At 33.9% G+C, this 24,359-nt stretch overlaps 1 protein-coding gene across 15 annotated transcripts in view; it reads left to right on the top strand.

Moving 5' to 3' along the window:
• The window catches only part of MRTFB (myocardin related transcription factor B), a 328,483-nt gene that overhangs the window by 263,539 nt on the left and 40,585 nt on the right, over positions 1-24,359 (top strand). For all 15 annotated transcript variants that reach the window (XM_074196435.1, XM_074196431.1, XM_074196428.1 and 12 more), the window contains 6 exons: positions 4,128-4,193; positions 6,705-6,760; positions 7,846-7,921; positions 12,872-13,033; positions 14,043-14,221; positions 24,216-24,353. In XM_074196435.1, coding sequence (XP_074052536.1) covers positions 4,128-4,193; positions 6,705-6,760; positions 7,846-7,921; positions 12,872-13,033; positions 14,043-14,221; positions 24,216-24,353 — 677 coding nt within the window. The remainder of the gene's footprint in view (positions 1-4,127; positions 4,194-6,704; positions 6,761-7,845; positions 7,922-12,871; positions 13,034-14,042; positions 14,222-24,215; positions 24,354-24,359) is intronic.

The raw sequence follows: 24,359 nt of genomic DNA, 5'->3' as shown, positions 1-24,359 counted from the left end.
GTTCAGACTTGCTAAATTTAGACTAAACTGTTCTAAGGTGCTATATGTTTTCTATTTACAGTGAAAAGTTATCTTTGAGTCACATCAGAGAATCATTTGGAACTAATTTTAATATAACAATTGTAAAATTGTCAGGCCATGTTAGCTTAGCTTTTTTTGCTTCATATCTAAAATTATATTAACTTCTCTTTGGAAACCACAATACAAAAGTTAGCTACAACATGCAAAAATATAAACAATCTTTTTAAAAAATTTTAATTCTTTAAATGGAAATAGTTGAACAAAAATCAATGCATTTCTAAAGTGAAAACAAATCTTGAAACATGAGTTTGGTGTTACAAAGCAGATATAAAATCATTTAGCTAATACAATACTTCTGCTTGGTTTTTTTTTAAAAACTAGCTCTGAGAATTAGATTTTGTTATTTTTATTTCCTTTCCAATTTCCCAATTTTCAGAGGCAAAATTAGAGGGTTACAAAAGCATTACATTAAAGTAAGATTCAGTAATTAAATGTTTTTCTGAGTGGGGGAAGCCAACATTTCTTTAGAAATATAAAAAATAATTCTTTTGAACTTGTGTTTAAAGAATTTTGGATACTTACTGTTTTTTATTATTATTATTATTATTTTTATTTATTATTATTATTTTTATATATGTTTCATTCAGAAAGGGAGACATCTGTGACTTTTTTATTAGCTTAAGATAAATTATTGATAAAAATAGCGATTGTTAATGTGATGATCCTATATAAAAAGTACATAGTCTGGAGTTCAGACCAGATAGAGAAATGTGATTCTGATAAGCACACTACAGTACTATAATTTCAACTTCCTTGATTAAAATCCTTAGTTTGGAAAGTTTTTCTGGAATTCTGACTGTGGTTGTAGCCAGGTGTGTTTATCTGTACAGAAACATGTGCTATATAATATTTTCTATTAACATTGATAATACAAATCCTGTTTGAAGCTCAAAATGTTAATATTACATAGTCTTGGAAACCAAGTAGTATGTGAATTTTTTTAAATAAATGAATTTTTTTCAAAAATATCAAAGGATGGTGCAGGATTTAAACTAAAGCTATCTTTTTATCTTTGATTATTAACACAGTGCATTGCTCCTAATGAATTCCTAATAAATGTTTTGTTTAACAAAATGTTAAGATTTTTACAAAAAAAAATTTAATTATTTTAGAAATGCCCTACATTTTACATGTCCTGATGATGCTATTGATCAACTATTGTTGGTAATTCCTTCTTAGTTTTTCATTAATGATGATGATCATGCACTGACGTGTTCACTTGCTTATCTTCCTATGCCCAATGACACATACACCTGGCTGTAAGCAAGGCATAAATAAAGCTAATTGGCTACTGTAGCATCAAATCTTAGCATCAACTGAACTAAACAGCCAGAGTAAAAGTAAAGAATGAAGGCATCAATGCTGCTGCCCTCTTTCAAAAAATGTCTCTCTTAACCCATGGTTATATAACATTTATGTATCTTTATTGTCTAATATGATGCTAATGGTAATATGTTTTTAGTATGTGGACATAAATGGAAAAAGTAACAGTCAATTTATTTATTTTCAAATATAAAGTGACAGTTTTTGTCTAATGACATAAAGGGTAGCTAAAATGACCAGTGTATAGTCTGTCATCTTTTTTCCAGTTAGGGTAATAAAAAACAGTAAGTATCCAAAATGAATATCAAGTAATCATAAAAATGCCACCACTTACATTCAGTAAATGTGCAATAACTGCTATACTTTCATATAGATACATTTGTATCACAAGAGGGCTTTTTTAAAAATTATTTTTCATTTATCATTTCTCTTTGATACCTTCATTTTTTTCCCTAAGACTCCAAAGTGACTGAGAAACTGATGTCAGACATTTCCCCATCAAGTTTCAACTTAGTCCTTAGTTTAAACCTGAGTTGTTCTCCCCTTCCTTCCTTTTCTTTTCAAAATTCCTCTTTTGTTGGATATTGGCTCTTAAATTCTAAAGAGTATTGCTTTGTCTTTCATAGTCAAATGCTAAAATGTACAGCCATTTTAGTGACATCAGTTCTCCCGGTCACTTCCTGAGATTATTTTTGTTCCCAGTAAAGTACAATGGGAACATACAATCCCTAATAAACCAGAAGTTATCAAGAGAAAGATCTTCTTGTTGGAACACTATCAATTCGAAGTGTCAATCCCCATTTTAACATGAAAAGAATGTTTCAACAAATATAACTTACTAGAATTGTCTTTGACCTCTCAAGTCAGTGATGAGCTAGCAGCTTTTTCTAAGCTAGATAGCAATGAGGTTTTATGACCCTAAGGATCATATATTCATTGATTTTAGAACAGAAAAGACTTTAATGCTCATCTGGTCCAGCTTTCTCATTTTGCACAGAAGGGAACTGAGACCCAGGGAGATCAAGTGACTGATAGACATATAATTAAAAAAATAAATATCAGAACCAGAATTTGAAGCTAGATTCTCTGATTCCAAAACCAGTACTATATTATACTGAGACTTCAAATGAAATTTAAACAGCTATTACCTAGGATTTTAAAAACCATCACATTTATATGTAACGATCATAATAAAGTAGCTATTAGCCACTGTGTTCAGCAGTAATCCTCTTTTATGCTCCCTACCCCAATCATCCTGAAAGGAGGGGTGACTGCCCCTATAAATTGGGGGTCATTCATCTGGTATGTCTTCATGGATTTATTACTTGTAAAAGGACATGCCCTTTGTGTTGTGATAAGTGGGCGGGAAGATCTGGGTTTGGAAATGTAGCTAAAAAGTGAGAGAATTTTTTTTGAGATCTTTAAAATTCCACCATTGACTTCAGTGATCGCTGTTTCAGTTGTAACTCAAGATCAACACCTTAAATTATTACAAACATTTATTTTAAGTTGCATATAAATTGAAATAAAATTATCTTTTATAAGTAACTTGTGTTTTCTTCTTGAAATAAGTTACTTTTTAAAATAAAACTATAAGAACTATTTCCTTTAAAAAAACTGATATTTTCTGATCTTGCTATCTCTTATACTTTATGTTTCTCCCTTAAGGATATGATTTCTCTCTCATCACACTCAATTTGTATCAATGTACAACATGGAAACAATATAAAGACTGGCAGATTGCTTTCTGTGGGGGGGGGAAGGGAAGTAAGATTAGGGAAAAAATTGTAAAACTCAAATAAAATCTTTAATAAAAAAATGAATTAAATTAAAATAAAGTAATTGGTTATCAGCCAAGCATATATGTGTATATGTTTTAGATTTGCATAGTAAACACATTGCATATTAAAACCACATTTGATATTGACTGTAGTTCTTAGAGTCTTATTTAAATAATATTATTTCTTCATTTGATGGCATTCTAAGTATTCTTAACTAGCTCTAAAGGTTTGGCATCTTAGGCAAAAAATGATAAAACTAACAAATTCCAGAATGGAATGTGCCAGTATTATTTCTATGTAACAATAATTAGACTTTTGAATAAAAACCCAATTTATATTTTGGGGGCTCAAGTATTTCAGAAAGCACATAGAGATGTTAATCTTGTTCTTATTATGCATTCTTACTTGTAAAAAGTAATGAGAATTTATTCATGCTAAGAAAAAAATACAAAATTAAGTTAATCTTTCCATAAGAAAAAGTTTTCTTCAATAGTCATTTGAAGGAATTTTTCTGTTTCTAAGAATTAAATCTTTTGTGTTCACAAATTTAACTTAAATTTATAAGCTCTTCTTTACTATAAATATGATCATTAAGCAATAAATATAATAGTTAAAAATTAATATATTTAGAATTTCATTAGAATGCTATATAAATATAAACTAAAGCAGCTATGGTGAATTAATTTTAAAATTCATTTCATTTCTTTTTTTAGTCATTCTATCAATTAAAAATATTTTTATTAAGCACCTCTTTTGGGTGCTTAGACCACAAACTAATTATAATCTGCTTGTCTGGTAATAGAGACTAAATATATGACCAAATCAAATGTAACTATTTGCTTGGCAATTACAAAAGCAACTATAGAATTTAACTGATTTCTTCTAGAATTTTTTGTATTGACTCCTGAAATCTCACGTAAATCATTTTTTTCTTTTTTCTAGTATTACAGCTAAGACTACAACAAAGAAGGACAAGAGAACAGCTAGTGGACCAGGGCATCATGCCACGTAAGACATGCTTTTATAAGAGTCACTTATATTTCAGGACCATAATAATAGTTGTCAAAATGAACTTGCCTAAGAAGAGAATTTATAATAAGCCAATCATTGATGATTTGCCATTTAATGCAAACAAAATTCATAAATAGAGTTTTTAGGTTAAAAAACTACTATTCTGAGAAAATGTTGACAGGGAAGATTTTCTGGGGAGTAGGAGAAGGCAACATGGTGTGATTTTTTTTTTTTACCTCAAATCTGTGATTTCATTGTACAGATTATACACACACACACACAGTGAATTTTCTTACATGAAATGACTGCAAATCTTTAAAAGATAATGTCTAATGAGTTTATTTTTGTTTTTAGACAATGGTTGAAAACTTATTTTCATGTTAGAGTAATTGTACTTTATATAAGGACTTAGTCTTAACTAGATATGTTTAAGTAAGCCAAGTATAAAAGCAATAGTTTATATTCATAGTCATTAAAGTGCTATATATCTATTGTAGTTACATGTTTTAATATAACCAAATGTGCCTAAATTATAGAAATATGATTTTTATATTTTAAAATTCTAATCTGGGGCATCTAGGTGACGCAGTGGATAGAGCATTGGTCCTGGAGTCAGGAGTACCTGAGTTCAAATCCGGCCTCAGACACTTAATAATTATCTAGCTGTGTGGCCTTGGGCAAACCACTGAAAAAAAAATTCTAATCTATTATTTCCTTAAGAAAACTTTTAATTATGCATATATATATCTTATAAATTAACCATTTCTGGAAAATAATTTCATTTCCAGCCTGAAAATTCAGAGCAAGAAGGGTATAATTATGTGAATTTTCCTCAAAATTCTCTGTCATTGAGCTCTTTTTTCTTCTATACTTTATGTATAAGTAATAATTTTTCTCTCCATTTGATAAAGTTTTTAATCTTTTGCATTGTAATGAAAGACAAAAGCTGCTTTGATGCTCTTCATAACCACATCATTGCAACAAGCTTGACTATTAGCCAATTGGACAGGAACACACAAATAAATTGACTATGATGTTCAAACCATCACTTACCCAAACCTACTTTTGGGAATTGAACAAATATGCTTGCTAGGTTTGGCTCATGAACCTTTACAGAGTCCCAAGCATCAGGGCTCAAAATAGGACTGTATTTTTTCAAGATCTGACCAGTCCAGGCCTGAAGTTGAAAGATTAGCTCACGATAAGACCAATATAGTACAATATAGTCTATAGTGAAAATCATGTTATGTATTCATGATGGTAGGTACTCTGCAGAAAAGCAAAAAATCAAAGAAATCATTAATTTGAATCTAAAATATATACTATTTTGATAACTATGCCTTTGCATCATTAAGGAATAATAGTGAATTATTGATGTTTACTAAGTTGATAATTCTGCTTTAATCATTTTTTTTTAGTTTTGCAAGGCAATGGGGTTAAGTGACTTGCCCAAGGCCACACAGCTAGGCAATTATTAAGTGTCTGAGACCGGATTTGAACTCAGGTACTCCTGACTCCAGGGCTGGTGCTTTATCCACCACCTAGCCACCCCTAGAAGGAGTTTTAATAGTCTCTTTGTTTAAGCTCAAACTATGTCATGGAGTTTTTGGAATCCATAAGTATCCTGTACTTTATCCCATAATGCCAATTAATTTTGCTTTGTAGTGCTATGTAAGGAAATGTTGAATTTGAAGCCAGAAGACTTTGATTAGAATTCTAGTTCTTTCACTTTGCACTTTAGTGACATTTGGAAATTATCTTAATTTTTCTGAGCCTCAGTTTCCTCATCTATAAAATGAGCATATAGGATTAGGCAACTTGTAATTAACTTTGAGTTTGAAATGTGTGGTTATGGTAATAATCTTCTTCATTCTGGAAGAAGATCACAACATCAGGGAAGTGATGCCATGATAAGCACATAAGTCACCAGCCTCATTTTCTCCTCCAGCATCAACTGGGACCAGTGGCCAGATATGAATCAGGCTGACTGGTGATGGTCCTGGATGAGACACAAGCAGAATTAAATGACTTGCCCAAGGTCACACAGCTAGTAAATGTCTGAGACTGGATTCAAACTCTCATCCTCTTGAGTCCAAGGCCAGAGCTCTATCCACAGAATCAAGTACTTGTAGCCAAGAAAATCCTCACAATGCTAGTTGAGTCATCTGAATTTGTCTGGTATATTGACTGGGACAATAACTTTGCCATTGTTTTGAATTACTTGGTACAAGTAATCAACTTAAACATTGTTTAAGCACATGGAAAATAAAAAGATAATCCTTGAAAAATACTTATATCAACCCATGAATGTTAAAATTTTTCAATGAGTTAACTCCTTAAGTAACTCAGTAAATAAATTATATTATAAAGATAAATTATATATATAAGATAATTATATAGATAAGAAACATTAACATATAATGGTTTATAAAATTTAAGTTTTGAAATATTAAATATTAATTCTCTGTACTTTTCCTGTTAAAGTAACTATTTATTTTCTCTTCACAGCATTAAAGAGTCCAGCGGCATTCCATGAACAGATAAAAAGCTTAGAACGAGCCAGAGTAAGAAATTTGATTCAAAATATTCTACTTTTAGCTATTCCAAAGTACCTGCAGGCAGGAAGTGGGTATATTGTTAAAATCTAAAATTTTAAACAATTTATATTGAACATAGAATAATAATGCCCTATGATAATTATACTTTAAAGGTTTGTGAAAAATTAATGACAGTCAACTTAAAAACTAGTAATATTTATTTAGTTATAGGCCTATTTCTTCTTCTTCTTGGTCTACAGGGCATAATGGCACATTTTTTTGGAGACATGTTGGGGGGAAAAGTCTTCCATTTTCTACCCTGTAGAAATGATACCTTCTCACACCCACTCAAAAACCCACAGAGACCTTTACTATAGAAGTTACATTACCTATGCCTCTGAACCAAGAGGGGTGTAGAATCAAGCTACATGGAAGAGAATATTAGGCTTATTCAAATTTGCATTTAACTATTCAGATTTCAAGTCTATCTCCTTTTTAGCATAATAAATAATAGATATAAATATCCAAGTTCATAATTTTTGTTTTAGAAAAATAATTTGCTTATATCTCTATGGACCTCTAGGGAAATTACTTGCATATCATTTACATAAATATTTGGGAAAGTTGTTTTTACTCTTGAGATCCTTTTCAAGATTTTGGGGAGTCACATTAGTTTACCATTACCTTCTAATTGAAGGGCAAAAAAAATCTTAAACCTTTATATTCTTTGCCCTAAGTTAAGGAAAATAGTTCCGTCCATACAAAAATAATGAAACCAAAACTGTATTAAACATGTTGTAAAATTTCTCATTACATGGGTTTCATAATTCTTATAGAATATAATTTGTTGACTTAATATCCTAAAACATATACTTTTTATGTTAAAGTACATTTTCTAAAGATACAGAATTAAATTTTAACACTTAATATTAGCTGTTTATCTCTTCTTCCATTCATAATACCAATACTTAAAATGACAATATTTAAAGTAATATGCATCATGATAATTCCTACTTTCTTTTTCCTTAATGTAGTACTTGATTTAATATAAATATACCAAAAAAGCTTAAAATCTAGTTCATAAAATTAGTTCTTTTTTTCCTTTTTTAAAGACTGAAAATTTTCTGAAGCACAAGATACGTAGTCGACCAGATCGTTCTGAACTTGTCAGAATGCACATTTTGGAAGGTAAGAGCTATCTCTGATGATAACTTAAGTTTTTGTGTTTTTGGTTTTTTTTTTTAGCTTTTTGCTAGGCAGTGGGGTTAAGTGGCTTGCCCAAGGCCACACAGCTAGGTAATTATTAAGTGTCTGAGGCCAAATTTGAACTCAGGTTCTCCTGACTTGAGGGCCGGTGTTTCATCCACTGCACCACCTAGCCACCCCTGATAACTTAATTTCTTAAGGAAAAAGGGTTAATTATATTTTTAATTTTCTTTTTTTAATTTACAATATTTATTTATTTACACATTACTGAAATACTCTTGTTGTAAGAATAAACATAATCCCCTCTCCTCCCACAACAATATAAACTTCACAAAAAATAAAGTGAAAGAAAGAGAAAAAAAATTGTACTTCATGTTTAGATACCATCAGCTCTGTCTCTGGGGTGGATTGCATTCTTTATTGTGAGTCCATCAGAGAAGTTACTTTCTTATTTTTTTTCCCACAATTGCTATTGCTCATTGTATTTCCCTTCATCCATTCCTCCCACTCTCATTTATTCTATTTTCTCTCTCCCTTCACTTTGACCCTCCTCAAAAGTGTGCTATAGAGCAGCTGAGTGGCACAGCAAACAAGGCACCAATCCTGGGGCTAGGAGGACTTGATCCCAAATACTACCCCCCAGACATCCAAGAACCACCCAACCTTATGGTCAGGGCACCCAATCCCACCACCTTGCAAAAAATAATAAAAGTGTGTTGTATCTGACTACCTTCTCCCACAATCTTCCCTCTCCTCTATCCCCTACCACCCTCCTTCCCCTCCCCCGTTCCCTTTCTCCCATCCCCTTCTCCTTTTTTCTCTGGAGTAAAAGATTTCTATACCCTTTTAAATGTGTATATTGTTTCCTCTCTGAGCCTTTTTTTTTTTTTAAGTTTTTGCAAGGCAACAGGGTTAAGTGGCTTGCCCAAGGCCACACAGCTAGGTAATTATTAAGTGTCTGAGGCCAGACTTGAACTCAGGTACTCCTGACTCAAGGGCTGGTGCTCTATCACTGCACCACCTAGCCACCCTCTGAGCCATTTCTGATGAGAACAAAGGCTCACTCATTCACCTCACCTTCCTCCCCTTCCACTCCATTGCAAAAACTTCTTCATTATTTTATGTGAAATATCTTAGCCCCTTCTATCTCTCCTTTCCCTTTGACTCAGTACATTTCCTTTTTCCTCATTGAATACATCTTTATAATAGATTATATCTTCATATTCAGCTCTCTCCTCTGTCTTGTGTAAATATACTCCTTTTAACTGCTGTATTAATTGAAATGGTTCATATGAGTATTATCAGTATCTTGCATCTTTCCATGCAAGAATACAAGCAGTTACGTTCATTCTAATTTACCATTCTCATCCACCCTATGTTTCACCTGAGTCCTGTACTTGGAGATCAAACTTTCAGTTCAGCTCTGGTTATTTCAAAAGGAAAGTGTGAAATTCCCTTATTTCAGTGAATGCCCATCTTTTCCCTGGAAGAGAATGTTCAGTTTTGCTGAGTAGTTGATTCCTGGTTGCATTCCAAGTTCTTTTGCCTTCTGGAATATCATATTCTAAGCCCTTTAAGCTCTTAATGCGGATGCTGCTAAGTCCTGTGTAATCTTGACTACAGCACCATGATATTTGAATTATTTATTTTGGCTGTTGTAATATTTTCTCTTTGACTTGGGAGCTCTGGAATTTGGTTTTAATATTCCTAAGGGTTTTTTGGGGTGGGGGGAATCTCAAGAGGAGATTGATGAATTCCCTCAATTTCTATTTTATCTTCTGCTTCTAAGATCTCAGGACAGTTTTCCTGTAGAAATTCTTTTAAAATGAAATGAAGGCTCTTTTTCCTAATATGACTTTCAGGTAGCCCAATAATTTTTAAATTGCCTTTCCTGGATCTATTTTCCAGGTCAGTAATTTTTCAAATGAGATATTTCACATTTTCTAGTTTCTCATTCTTTTGGAGTTGTTTGTTTCTTGATTTCTTGCAGTCATCAGCTTCCCTTAGCTCCATTTCTACATTTAAAGGAGTTATTTTCTTCAGAGAGCTTTCTTATCTCCTTTTTCATCTGGTCAATTCTACTTTTTAAGTTATTCTTCTTCTCATTAACTTTTTTGGACTGTTTTTTCCATTTGACTTAAACTGATTTTTATTATGTTATTTTCTTAAGTATTTTTTTTATCTCCTTGACCAAGCTGCTGACTTGGTTTTTATGATTTTCCCATTTCATTCTCAATTCTCTTCCCAATTTTTCCCTTAACTTCCTTACTTGATTTTCAGAATCTTTTTTGAGCTCTTCCATAGCCTGAGACCAATTTATATTTTTTTGGAGACTTTAGATATAGAAGCTTTGACTTTATCATCTTCTGAGTGTGTGTTTTGATCCTCCATGGGACCAAAGTAATTGTCTATAGTCAAGTTCCTTTTTTTGTTTGTTTGTTTACTTATTTCCCCTGCCTGTGACCTAGGTTGATGTGCTTCCCAAACTTTTGAGTTGTTATTGGTTTGCCCCCACAAGGACCTCAGTTCCTTCATGAGAGGCTCTGACTGCTCTCCTAACCTGTGCTGTGGTCTGTGGATGACCACAAGCACACTCCTCTGCCCTGGAGCTGTGAGGAGGGTCCCTGCTCTATGGCAATAGGGGCACAGACTGCAACCAGGGTCTGAATATGGATAAAGCACCAGAGTCCTGTCCCAGGGACAGAGAAGAGACTTTGACAATCTCCCCCCCACTCTCTTAGCTTCCATGGACTGAGTGCTCTGGAAGCAGCTGCTGGGTGGCTCTACCAACCAACTAGAGCTGCATTAAGGGTCCCACCGGCCTGGTTTCTGTCCTTTTTCTGGCAGAGGTTTCCCTGCTGATCTTCCAAGGTGTGCTTGGTGTTTTCTGGATTGGGAAGTCTGGAAACTGCTTCTGCTGTCACAAGCTGGTGCCCCCCAGGGACCCAGGTGCTGTGCAGGCTATTCCTGGAAGGTTGGAGCTCATTTCACGTGCAGCATAATCCTGGCTGCAAAGAGCCTTCCCATGCTCTTCCTAGTTACCTTGGTCTGGGGCAGCTAGTTGGCACTGTGGCTAGAGCACTGGCCCTGGAGTCAGGAGGACCTGAGTTCAAATACAGCCTCAGACACTTAATAATTATCTAGCTTTGTGACCTTATGCAAGTCACTTAACCTCATTGCTTTGCCAAAAAAAAAAAGAGGAAAAATATAAAATAAACCAAAAAGCAAGCATCTTTTAGAATAAGATCTATTTTCACTTTCTGTAAGTGAAATGTTCATAAGTCTTGGGAAGAGGTCCACGTAAGCAGTTTAAGAGTCTTGAAACTTGAAACAATGGATAAAGCGCTGGCCCTGTAGTTAGGAGGAACTGAGTTCAAATCTGGCCTCAGACACTTAATATTTGCTTAACTTGTATGACCTTGGGCAAATCACTTAACCCCATTGCCTTAAATAAATAAAAAAACTTTAAAAATTTAAAAAAGAGTCTTGAAACTTGACTGGCAAATAATAATCAACTACTTGGGGATATATACAATAAATGTCACAGAATCCAGTGAAAGCCCTTAGTTCTGACTTCAGCTACTGGCAAGACTTATTTTCTCTTTTTTTTCTATAATCATTAACAGCTTTGTGAGTGGGACTTTCATTATCAAATTGGGATTTTTGAACTATGGAGAAAGAATTTACCATCGTTAATTTTTTCTTTTTTTCTTTTTTCTTTTTTAGATTTTTGCAAGGCAAATAGGGTTAAGTGGCTTAGTCGCCCCCATCTTTAATTTTTTAAAAAAATATATAGCAGAAGAAAACAAGCCCTGTATTTTTAAAATAAGTTATTTTGATTTCAACTTTTAGCAAGTGAGATTATAACTTGTTTTCTGAATTTATAACAAAGACACTAACTCTTAAATGAAGAAATTTTCTGCTTTAGGAGTTTAACATCATTAAGTACTCATAGAATATTTGTCTTGCAGTAGCATTAAAAACAACATTTTTCTTTGACATTTTTAGCTTCTGTTTGAAAACTACAGGTTGAGAGAACCACAGCTTGCCAGGTATTCCTATTACATGGGCAAGGGAAGGGAATATTAGGAAGATACTGATAAAAAGGAGAGCTGGATGCCTTATCTCCTGTCCTAATAATAATAAACTCATGGAAAGAACATTTTAAGTCACCCACAGGGTTGGTATGGTTCATTTCTGTTTTCATGCCCTTCATATATATGATCTTTTGGGGCAACAACTTTCAACTTTGAATTTTTGATAAATGGATATTATAATGTATTTACATTTAGTTTTAACAATATGATAAAACTGATAGGAAGTACAAATAAGCAATAGGAAATTGAAATAAAAAATTAAGCAACAAATATATTCATGCTTTTACATTTTCAAGGGGATATTAATATTATTATAAATGAGAACACACAAGTGTTATTCTATAGTACAAATAACTATGACAAGACATTCTTGTTCTTCTAAGTTCAGAAGAACATCTAAACCATTCATTTGAGATGTATGATTCAGGGACAGTCAGAAATAAACACAGGTTAATTTTCATCTCCTTTTATCCATTCAACTTTTTAGATAAGCTATACTCAAAAACAGAAGAATAAAAATCCCAGAAAAATGTTATAGTATGCTTTCCTGAATAATGGAGTATTGATATACAATTCTGTCTCATATTTATTCATATTCATTATGAATATTGCAGTGCATTTGAGATAGTAAAATATAAAACATTCTAATTAAAATATAAAACATTCTAATAATTTAAACTATATAGTTTTAAAGATTAAACATCTATGTCATTTTAAGTATTTGTCAACTTATAGAAATCAGATTTAAGTTAAATATGATGGTCTGAAGTAATATCATAAGATGGTAATAGTTTATTATTAATAGTTTATTATTAAGTTATCTTTCCTCTTTTAGAAACATTTGCAGAGCCATCCCTGCAGGCTACACAAATGAAACTGAAGAGAGCTCGGCTGGCAGACGATCTGAATGAGAAGATTGCTCAAAGACCTGGTCCAATGGAACTAGTGGAAAAGAACATCCTTCCTGTAGATTCCTGTGTTAAGGAGGCAATTATAGGCAAGGCTGAAAATCTATACTTCTTTAGGGGAAAGTGGTTTTGAAACAAAACTTTTAACAAAGCCAAAGCCAATGAGAGTCTATTTTCATTTCATTCACTAAATTTCCACTAACATTTACAATGATTAATTTTCCCTCTACATTATCACAAAAAAAATAGCCTCTATTTAATTATTGGGACAAACTTGGTTCCTTTCATATTACCCAAGAAGTAGCAAAGAGCCATTTGTTAATAATTATAATGTTGACAACAGCATAAATACAACACCTATTATATGCTTGGTGTACTGTACTAAGTGCCTTTACAAGCTGTTTTTTTGTATTATGCATGAATGAATCTGAACAGCAGATGGCTCTCTTTCAAAAGGAAAAAATAGTCCTCACAGATGGTATTACTACAGCACAAAGACCCATCATTTGTTTTTCGTATGGAGAATTTTTAATGTAAAGAATTTATTACTGCTTATTTAATTATTTAGTGTTTCATTTGTAAAATGCCACATTTCAAAAAATCAAGGAGCACATTACAATTTATACATAAACATTAAAATTATCCTAATGTCAAATCTTACTTTAGAAATTAAGTTAAACACTGATGTAAGTTCTATTAATTAATTCAAAAAGGATTTCATTTTTTCAAATTTCAATTCAAAAATTATGATTTCATGGACAAGTCATTACAAGGATATGGATGGGGAGGGCTAGGTAGCACAGTGAATAGAGCACTGGCCCTGGAGTCAGGAGTACCTGAGTTCAAATCCGGCCTCAGACATTTCATCATTACCTAGCTATGTGGCCTTGGGCAAGCCACTTAACCCCGTTGCCTAGCAAAAAAACCTAAAAAAAAAAAAAAGGATATGGATGACCCAAACCCTAAAATTAAGCACATGTCTTTTTTTTATGATAGTTTATGAATTGTCATAGGAGATGAAGGTTTCACCTTTCACCTTTTTTCATTAGATAACTTAGCTTTTGGCACTTGAGAATACTAAATTATTTCTTCCTGTAGGGGTTGGACAAGAGGACTATCCCCATACTCAGGGTGATTTCTCATTTGATGAAGACAGTAGTGATGCTTTGTCTCCAGACCAGCCAGCCAGCCAGGAGTCTCAGGGTTCAGCAGCATCCCCAAGTGAGCCAAAAATCAGTGAATCACCATCTCCTGCCACCACAAATACTCCAACTCAGGTATGGTTTCTGAAGTCAAATCACCAGAACATTTTCTAGGGAGTCTTCTATTCAATTAGCCAATAATTGGTCATTAGCTACAATCTAAAAGAAATGCAGAGATTAAGAATCTGGTCAGGGACCCTTCAGAATCTTAAAGGCCAAATCTTGTATTCTTCATTTCAGAAAAGAAACTCGGGGCAGCTAGTTGGTGTAGTGGATAAAGAGCACTGGCCCTGGAGTCAGGAGTACCTGGGTTCAAATCTGGTCTCAGACACTTAATTACCTAGCTGTGTGGCATTGGGCAAGCCACTTAATCCCATTTGCTTTGCAAAAACCTTAAAAAAGAAAAGAAAAGAAAAGAAAAGAAACTCCTCTCCAGCTTTCCTTAAGAGTTGCTCTTACACTGGAAGCTGGAAAGAAGGAGGAAGCCAAGGAAAAGTAACATTTCTGAGAAACAGATGAACCCAGAGGGAATGCTGTCTCACCAGTCCCTCATTTAGAACTATAAAAACTGGTCCAAAAAAGTATGTGAAAAGTATGTGAAGTACGCAAGTAAATAAAGTTTAAAATTTAACAGTTGTATTATTTATCCCTTTCAGTGTTTCATCCTTTCATTTTGTCTATTGAATCAGGCTATCAAATAGAAGTGAATGTAATTTGGCTATCATTTGTAGTAAGAAAATTTATTCTTCATCAACTCAGCCATTTACAAAATGGCCTTATAGCTGTTCCCACTTCAGAAGGAGATTAACATTTTCCCTTCCCTGTATTTTCATTAGTTACATCTTCCATTTTCTAATATTAAGATGAAACCATATCTTAAACTTATTTTACATGAAGAATTCTGTCTAAAATCAGTCCTATTCAGTGGGTTGATATTCCAGTAGTATTTGCAATAAGATATTAATATGTATGGCCTTTTTTTCAACAAATATACATACTTATTTCCTTGCCAGAATAGTGCACATAGGGGTGGATAGGTGGCGCAGTGGATAGAGCACCAGCCTTGGAGTCAGAAGTACCTGGGTTCAAATCCAACTTCATACACTTAATAATTACCTAGCCATGTGGTCTTGGGCAAGCCACTTAACCCCATTGCCTTGAAAAATCTAAAAAAAAATAGTGAACATAAAGTCCATTGCCCCTTCTAAATTTTAACAGCATGTATGGCAACAGGTTGAATTGTTATATCATTCCCAGGTTCCTTTGGGTAGCATGATATTCATATTCTTTACTCTCAGCTATGTGTATACTGGTGCATCTCTGTTTTATTCAAATTATATAAACTTGGTGTATGAAAAAAATATTTTTATAGTATCATCACTAAACATATATATATTCAGTCAAAAAAGAATATGAATAAATTCACATTGTCTACATTAATCATTAGTCTCTATGCTATTTACTTAAATCAATAACTACTTAAATGAATAATCTTTTTTACAATTCTGGTAATTGTGGTTTCTTTGATGAATTGTTTGCTTTGCAAAAAATGGATATGTAAAATCTGTAATATTTTTGAAAGAAAAGTCCTTTAGTTAGTAACATGAGTAAAAAGAAAAATATCTGTATTTAAGATCTATTTTATTTTGAGCCAACTTTAATTCAGAATACTTGACACATTTCAGTTTTCTCCTTATTAATCACTAAAATTAAGTTTTATTCAGAAACATTTTGCTCCAGGGGAGAGAGACACCAATTCAAGAAGATGTCATGTCTTTTTTAGAATACATAGATACCATAGTAATAGGCCATCTAGGGGGGAAAAAAGAAAGAAAAGAAAAGAAACCACAAAAACACCTAACATTCCTTATACCAAAGAACATAGTACTAAAAAATTCTCACTATTGACAATGTTTAGGGAAAAAAGCTTCCTCTCTCTCCTGCTTCCTGTCCATAAGATCCCAGAGCTAATTATTTGACAATGAGGATAGCAGTGTAACACATAAACCCTTTTTTTAAACGTAAATAAAATAGCACATAGATTTTTCTAAATGGGTTTTTCTTATGGTCTAAATTTAAGCTAAAGCTATCTTTCAGTATTTCTCTTTTACATTCTAATCAGAGTGCAGCTGGTTGTCCAAACCTCAATGAAAGACATATCACATGTGTTAGGGCTTCATTTATTTGATATTTGAACAATTCTTTTTTTTCGTTAAAGATTTTATTTATTTTGAGTTTTACAATTTTTTCCCCTAATCTTACTTCCCTTCCCCTCACCCCCTACAGAAGGCAATTTGCCAGTCTTTACATTATTTCCATGGTATACACTGATCTAAATTGAATGTGATGAGAGAGAAATCATATCCTTAAGGAAGAAATATAAAGTATAAAAGATAGCAAGATCAAACAACAAGATAATCAGGTTTTTCCCCTAAATTAAAGGTAATAGTCCTTGGTCTGTGTTCAAACTCCACGGTTCTTTCTCTGGATACAGATGGTATTCTCCATTGCAGACAGCCTCAAATTGTCCCTGATTGTTGCGCTGATGGAATGAGCAAGGCCATCAAGGTTAATCATCACCCCCATGTTGCTGTTAGGTTATACAGTGTGCTTGTGGGTCTTCTGCTCATCTTGCTCAGCATCAGTTATTTGAATTGAACAATTGTTAGAAAAACAAAACGCTATATGTGTTTCTGAGCAGCCATCGATAATATGGAAATCCTAAAACTTGTGGAGTTGGCCTTTGCCAGGAAATTTACAGGTATTTCTTAAGTTTCCATTCCCTTGATACTGACCTCTGAAAAAAGAACTCTGTTTTCTCTCTCTCTCTCTCTCTCTCTCTCTCTCTCTCTCTCACACACACACACACACACACACACACACACACACACACACACTTAACTGTTTTGCAGAATCTCAAATGGGAGGACCTCGAAAGTCAGCTGTTGTGTAACCAGCAAATGGTCATCCCAAAATGTGACATGAAGGCTTAAAATGAGAGGGAACTGAAGTCAGCTCTTAACTTTTGGACAGTTCCAAATCGTTCTTACATCAATCAGCCTCTGTTTGCCTATTTCATACTTCTTTCCATTGCTCTTAGTTCTATTCTCTGTGACTAAGCAGACCAAGTCTAATTGCCTTTTCCAGAGGACATTAATTTAAACACTTGACAACAAATTCTCATGTCTTCCCTAAATCTTCTCCTTCCTGTACTAAAATATTTTTACTATTTCAACAAATTTTTACATGGCATTTATTTATAATCCTTTAATGTCTTGTTCAGCAACCTCCCTAAGATATGATATCCACAGTTGAATGTAATACTCCTATAATATACAGTTGGCATAATGAATTTGTGATACATTGAAATTTCCATATCTTTTCTGTGTAATCTGCTGTCTACCATGACTCCTCCATCTTGCATTTTTTAAAAATTACATTTAATGTAAGATTTTCTATTTATCTGTTTTAAATATTATTTTATCTCATTTAACTCAATTTTCTAGCATGTCATGAATTATGACTCCTATTTAGTATGCTACCTTTCCTTTCCAGGATTTTGTCATCTATGTGTTTAATAACCATCCCATTTATGATATAATCTAATTTAAAAGAATATTAAATAGCACAGGGCCAAGAGCAGATCCTGAGAGTATGCCACTGGAGATCTAAGTTAATATTGACCTAATAATGACTACTTCTTCAGTACAGCTATTCAGTTACTTTATAATTACCCATCTTTTCTACTGTGAAGCCCACATATTTGTATCTTGTCTACAAGAATAATATGAGAGATTCTGTTATGTACCTGAATGAGATTTTTGTAAACTGTAACCACCACATTTTCCTAATCTACCTATCTATCTTGTCATTGTCAAAAAATGAAATGAGTGCTAGTCTAGCATAGACTGCTTTTGATGATGAAGCTATGCTGACTAATTGTGGGTCCTTTTTTGAGTTTTTTAGATTAATCATCTTTTTAATAATATTCTAGAATCTTGGATCTTATTGCTGATTCTATTCTGCTATGCATGCTACCAGTGGAGCCTATGATATATATGTCACCATATTTGTTACAGACTTGTAATGCTAAAAGAAGACTCGATTGGTCTGTCATTATGATTTCAGCAGTACAGGGAGCTCCCAAGTGAAGACATTCCCTCTACTGTTCTTCAATTTATAGTCTTAAGAGAATTTCCTGAGGCATAGAGCAGTAAAGTAACTTAATATAGTTAACATAAGACAGAAGCAAAACATGAAGAAAGCTTTCCTGAATCCAAATCCAATCCTTTATCCAATATTCCATAGTACTACTCTAACGTGATTGAACTACACTATAGTGTTTAGTGTTCATTTTTCATTTCAAGTAACTTTTAGTATTAGGACCTTTGGAACTAAGTTAATCAGAAAGCATTTATGTGTCAGGTATTATGCTATGTCTTAGAAATAGGTAAAAAACAGTTCTATCCTTCAGGATTCTGCTCCACTTGAATGAGGGGCAGAGCCTATAAATGTCTAGGTGCAAAGAGAAAGACAGAGCACGTGAAGGGAATCTGAAAGGGAAAGGTTTTAGCAGCTGAAGATCCAAGAAAGGTCTCTTCAAGAATATGAGATTTGAGCTCAATCTTGAAGGAAGCTGGGGAAACTATGAAGCAGGAATGTGGAGGCAGAGAATGTGGAGGACAACTGATACAAAGTGGATGAGAAAGGAGTGTGATTTTAAAGGAACTGCAGATAATTACTGTCTGGATCATTAAGCATTAAGGATGTATATAAGGTGTAGGGAACAGTGACCAACCATACTTCCACAAGATGAAATAAGTGTCCATCTCCATATAGCGAACTGATGAGCTCAGAGTGCAAACTTAGGAAGTATACCTCCTTTTCTTTCCTTCTTTCTTCTTTGGATATGGCTAATGCAATGTTTTACTTGACTATGCCTATTTGTACTGCTTTCTTTTACTTACCTTCTCAACAAGAAGTGGGAGAAGAATTTGGGATTGAAATTCATTTTTTTAAAAGGGCCCAAAAAAGGAAATTGGCCAGAATATGAAGAGTTTTAAAAGTCAAGGGAGTTTATATTTGATCCTGGAGATAACAGGTAGCTAGCTACTAGATTTCCTTGAGTGATGTGGGTCAGAGCTGTGCTTTAGAGAAATTACTTCAATAGCCAAGTAGAAATATGGCTAGGAGTGAGATGATGAGACAGAAAATCATTAGAAGATTATTGCAGTAGTCTAGGTGGTGCAGTGGATAGAGCATTGGCCCTGGAGTAAGGGGTGCCTGAGTTCAGATCCAGCCTCAGACACTTACTGATTACCTAACTATGTGGTCTTGGGCAAGCCACTTAACCCCATTGCCCTGTAAAAAAACTTAAAAAGAAAGTTCAAGAAGATTTGACTTTAGTCTTTATAAAATTTTGGCTTCTTAGTCCACCATGAAAACCAAAGATTAATAACATTTTGCCTGGAGATTTATACTTTTTAGAAATTGTAATATTCATAGTTTCTAGGATTTTGATTTGAGAAGTAACTTTCCTCATTAGGTTACCATTATCTACTCTTTAAGATATTTTCATGCATTCTAAGACACATAAAAATTTGGAATTCAGAGAAGTACAAAGTATTAATAGCCAGTGGAACCAGTAAAGGCATCTTAAAGGAAGAGGTACAAAAGTTGAGCCTTAAATGGAAAGTGATTGTAAGAGGTTGAGGTGAACAGGGGGAAAAGCAAAAAGTGGTCCAGTTTAAATCAACCATAGAGTTTATAAAGGTGAATAATGTATAATCGTCCTTGGAAAAATAAGCTGGATCATAAGGATTGTTTTTGTTTTGTACTAAAAATAATTTTCATTTTATTCTAAGGATAACAGCCCTTAGATCTTGTTGAGAAGAAAAGTGATGTGACCCATACTTATACTTTAGTAGTGGAGAGGAGAAAGAGATTGAATGAAGGGAGACTAAGAGACTGATATAGTAATCCACAAGCAAGGGGATAAGGATGTAAAGTTGAAAAAAACTTGGCAACTGATTGCATATGAGGATTAATGTGATTGAAGATTCAAGGTTGTTTCTGAGATGGAAAACCTTAGTGACTAGAAGAATGACAGCCCTCAAAATTAGAAGGAAGGAAGATTTTAGGGAAAAGTAATTAGTTTTGATTTGAAAATATTTTAAATACAAGTTGAAGTTAGAGAATGAGAGCTCAGACTGGATCCAGAAGCTATCTGCATGGTGGTGATAGATAAATTGATGGAAGCTGAAAAGATAGATCATCAAGAAACAGATTATAGACAGATGAGAGACCCCTGGACCTAGTCAATCAATCAACATTATTAAATATCTCCTATATACCAGGCACTGTACTGAGCACTAGGGATTCCAATAAGAGGCAAAGGACAATCCTTACACTAAAGGAGCCTGCAATCTAATAGAGTCCCGAGATTTATGTATACATAAAGTCATATATCAATGATGAACTTACAAAAGGAGACAGAGTACAAAGAGAATAAGGACAAAACAGTATTATAAAAAAAAGGAAAGGGAAGAGGATTGTTGACATTGTCAGGTGCTTCAGACAGGTTTAGAATGAGGAGGATAAATGAGATAGCATTCATTAAACACATTGCAAACTTTCAGGCACTATCTAAATAAATGCTATTAGATTTGACTCATTTTCAGGAAGACCTGGTTTCAAATCCCACCTCCAAATACTAGTGTGACCACAGAAAGACTGCTCAAATTGTGAGCTTTTAGCTTCCTTATCTATAAAATTTATATAATAATATCTGTAATAATGGTAGAACCAAGATGGCAGAGTAGCAGGAAGCTCCCTTTCATTTTTTAAAAAACTCCTTCAAACAGACTTAGAAAACATACCATATTGAATTCTGACAGGAAGTACATGACAAAGTTAGTCATTTTTCTAGCACAAGTTGCTGGGGCCAACTTTTTGGGTAGAGAACTGTTCTGAGATTTCCCTTCAGAGTCCCATTTATTGTTACTTTTTTTTTTAGGTTTTTTAGGTTTTTGCAAGGCAAATGGGGTTAAGTGGCTGTGCCGAAGGCCACACAGCTAGGTAATTATTAAGTGTCTGAGACCAAATTTGAACCCAGGTACTCCTGACTCCAAGGCTGGTGCTTTATCCACTACGCCACCTAGCCGCCCCTATTGTTGCTTCCAAAAGATCTATTTTTTAAACTTTTTTCTTCCTTATTTAAGAATTTGTTTGCCTCAAGGGCAGAGCAAAGTCTCTGCCCCAGCTTCTAACCTGTCCTGAAGCTTTCAGAGTGAAAAGCAATGGAGGAATCAGTGAACTCAAGGAGCCTTACAGCTCCAGGCTTCCAAGCTGACTAGTGCTTAGAAATAGTGGACCGAACTTCCTGGTGTCAACTTGCATCCTTTCAAGGACAGCAGATTTCCTTGAGGTGAGGATAGAATGGGGGTTAGCAGGAGAATTTAATTCATTATGGGCCAGCTGTGTTTCTGAGCTACATTCAGGACAAAGAACCTTGACTTTGTTAGTTCAGTACAAGATCAATTAATTGGAAATAAGATCAATAAATGATACAGAAGCAGTTCAATTTTCTTAGTCCTCTCTGAAACCTATTCTCAGTGATCATAGAAGGACTCTAATGGTTCTGTTATATCTTGATGGTATTAAGAGAAGACTGGAAAGAGGAGGGAAGAATGCATTTAGAGAAGGAGAAAGGGAAAGGGTGAGTAAGTAATCAGCTATATGAAGAGATGAAGAGTGAGGAAAACCAAACCTCATTGTCATCTGAACTGGTCAAAGAAAGGAAGAATACCTGCCATTGGGTTCAGAAAATAAATTTCATTCAATGACAAAATAGAAGGGAGAATGAGGAAGTAGAGGGAAGATTAATCCTAAGCAATACAAATTCTTAAATAAGGAAGAAAAAAGTTTAAAAAAATAGATCTTTTAGAAGTAACAATAAATGGGATTCTGAAGGGAAATCTCAGAAGAAATTATGGTGTATAAATGTAATGGAATGTGATTGTGCTTTAAGAAATGATGGAGATTGTTTCAGATCAGTACAATAACATAATACAGAGGACTGTGTGTGTGTGTGTGTGTGTGTGTGTGTGTGTGTGTGTGTTTTAAAAAATGGACTTTTGTCTTTCTTTTGTTCTCATTGTGGGAGAGGAAGAGATAGGGGAAGGAAAGAAAATAGTTTTTTGATGATAGAAAAACAAATAATTCAATAGAATATTATCTGCAGTACCAAATGTGACCTTGTACAAATTTCTTCATGTCGTCTCTGGAGATTTCTTTTGCATGTACTTGTAATACTTCAAAAAAAATTAAACTTGCCCCTTCCCCCTCCACCTTTGACTGAGGTGAAGTATGATTCTTTCTTGGTCTCTTTTGTTAAGTTTTCAGCTATATCCTGCCTACCCACTACCTATGGCTATAAGTAAGACCCTGTCCTGCATCCTCTAGCTCGTGGTATGTCCTCTCTGAGTTTTATTCAGTTTCCATGGATTTCATTTTCATCTCTATGAAGATAATGCACAGAACTCTGTGTCTATCCTTCTAGTCTTCTGAGCTGTTAGGCATTACTAATTGCTTATCACGCATTTCTAACTCAACATATCTAAAAAAGTATTCATTATTTTTCTTTTCCTATCTTACCTGTTTCTGTTAAGAACACCACTATCCTTCCATTCACCCACCCCCCCACAAGACCTTCCACATCCAGTCCATTGCCAGATAGTTATTTCTATCTCTATAAGATCTCTTTCATCTACTATCTTCTCTCAATTTGCATGACCACTACCCTAGTCTATCTGAATCATTGCAATGGACTCCTAACTTGAACTTTTTGTCTCAGTCTCTCCTCTTCTTAATACATCCTCTATACAGCTGTTAAAGAGTTGAGCATACATCTGACCCTATGAATTTCCTGGCACAAAAATCTCCAGTGTCCTTTTTACCTCTAAGATAAAATAGAAATCCTTGTTTGCCAATTTAAGTCCTTGATAATGTGGTTTCCATTCCCACCTTTGCACAGCTCCTTCTTAGAATATACTTTCTCCTTGCCTTTGTATCCTTAAATCTGTAGGTTCCTTTAAAACTCTCTGAAAGTGCCATCTACATGGAACCTTTCTTTTTCTTCCCAGCTGCTGATACCTCACCTACTCTGAAATTTCCTTTTATCTACTTGAAATATATTTTCTGTTTACATAGATGTATGGGCAGCCAGGTGACAAGTGAATAGAGCCAATCCTGGAGTCAGAAAGTCTCATCTTCCTGTGTTCAAATCTAATCTCAGACACTTACCAGCTATGTGACCATGGACAAGTTACTTACCCTGTCTGTCTGTCTCTTCATCTGTAAAAATAAGCTGGAAAAAGAAATGGCAAACTACTCCAGTATCTTTGCCAAGTGAGATCATGAAGAGTCAGATATAACTGAATAACAAATGCAAATAGCAATCACAACTACAGATCCTTAAAGAGTTCAGTAACTGGATTTATTAAACATGATGCTTTTTCTCAAGAGCTTACAGTGTTGTAGGTGCTAAAGGGTAATACAAAGATGAATGTCATGATTTCTGTCCTGTATCAGGTTATATTTAATTCAGTTATCTTAATAATAATGCAGTAGCTAGCATTTACATAGCACTTTAAGACCTGAAAAATACTTTATAAATAGCATCTCATTTTATTTTTACCTGTAAGACTATTTTTAATAGTCCAGTGTGAATCTTTTTTTTAGATAAATTACAGGGTCTCAACACTAGGGAAAAAAGTCATATTTCTAAAAGCATACTTGATTTGTTCAACATGATATGTTCCACAATTAATTTTTCCATGTAAGTGAAGGTAAAGGTTTAAGAAACTGAGAATATAGAAATAAAGTACATAATTCCATCTTTATAGTTTCACAGCATATTACTACTTTATTTTTCTTTTCTTTCCTCATTTCCTTTTATACTAGACTTGAAAAATAAAATCATGTACTTATTTATATTTACTTTAACTTCATGTGTTCCAAATTAGAGAAACAGAATTTTTATCTTTTCTCTTTCCTATCCGTTTTCCAGTATACTTCACTATCCACAGCAGTTCCTGAATTCTTGAAAACTCCTCTTGCTGCTGATCATCCTACATCACGTCCTACAGCTTCTGTCCTCCCTACAAACACTGTGTCTTCAGCAAAGCCTGGGCCAGCACTGGTAAAGGTGAGT

This window comes from Macrotis lagotis, chromosome 8 (genome assembly GCF_037893015.1).
Source record: "Macrotis lagotis isolate mMagLag1 chromosome 8, bilby.v1.9.chrom.fasta, whole genome shotgun sequence".
NCBI lineage: Eukaryota > Metazoa > Chordata > Mammalia > Peramelemorphia > Peramelidae > Macrotis > Macrotis lagotis.
The sequence above is the reverse complement of the archived record's forward strand: the minus strand, read 5'-3'. Positions and strand labels throughout refer to the sequence as shown.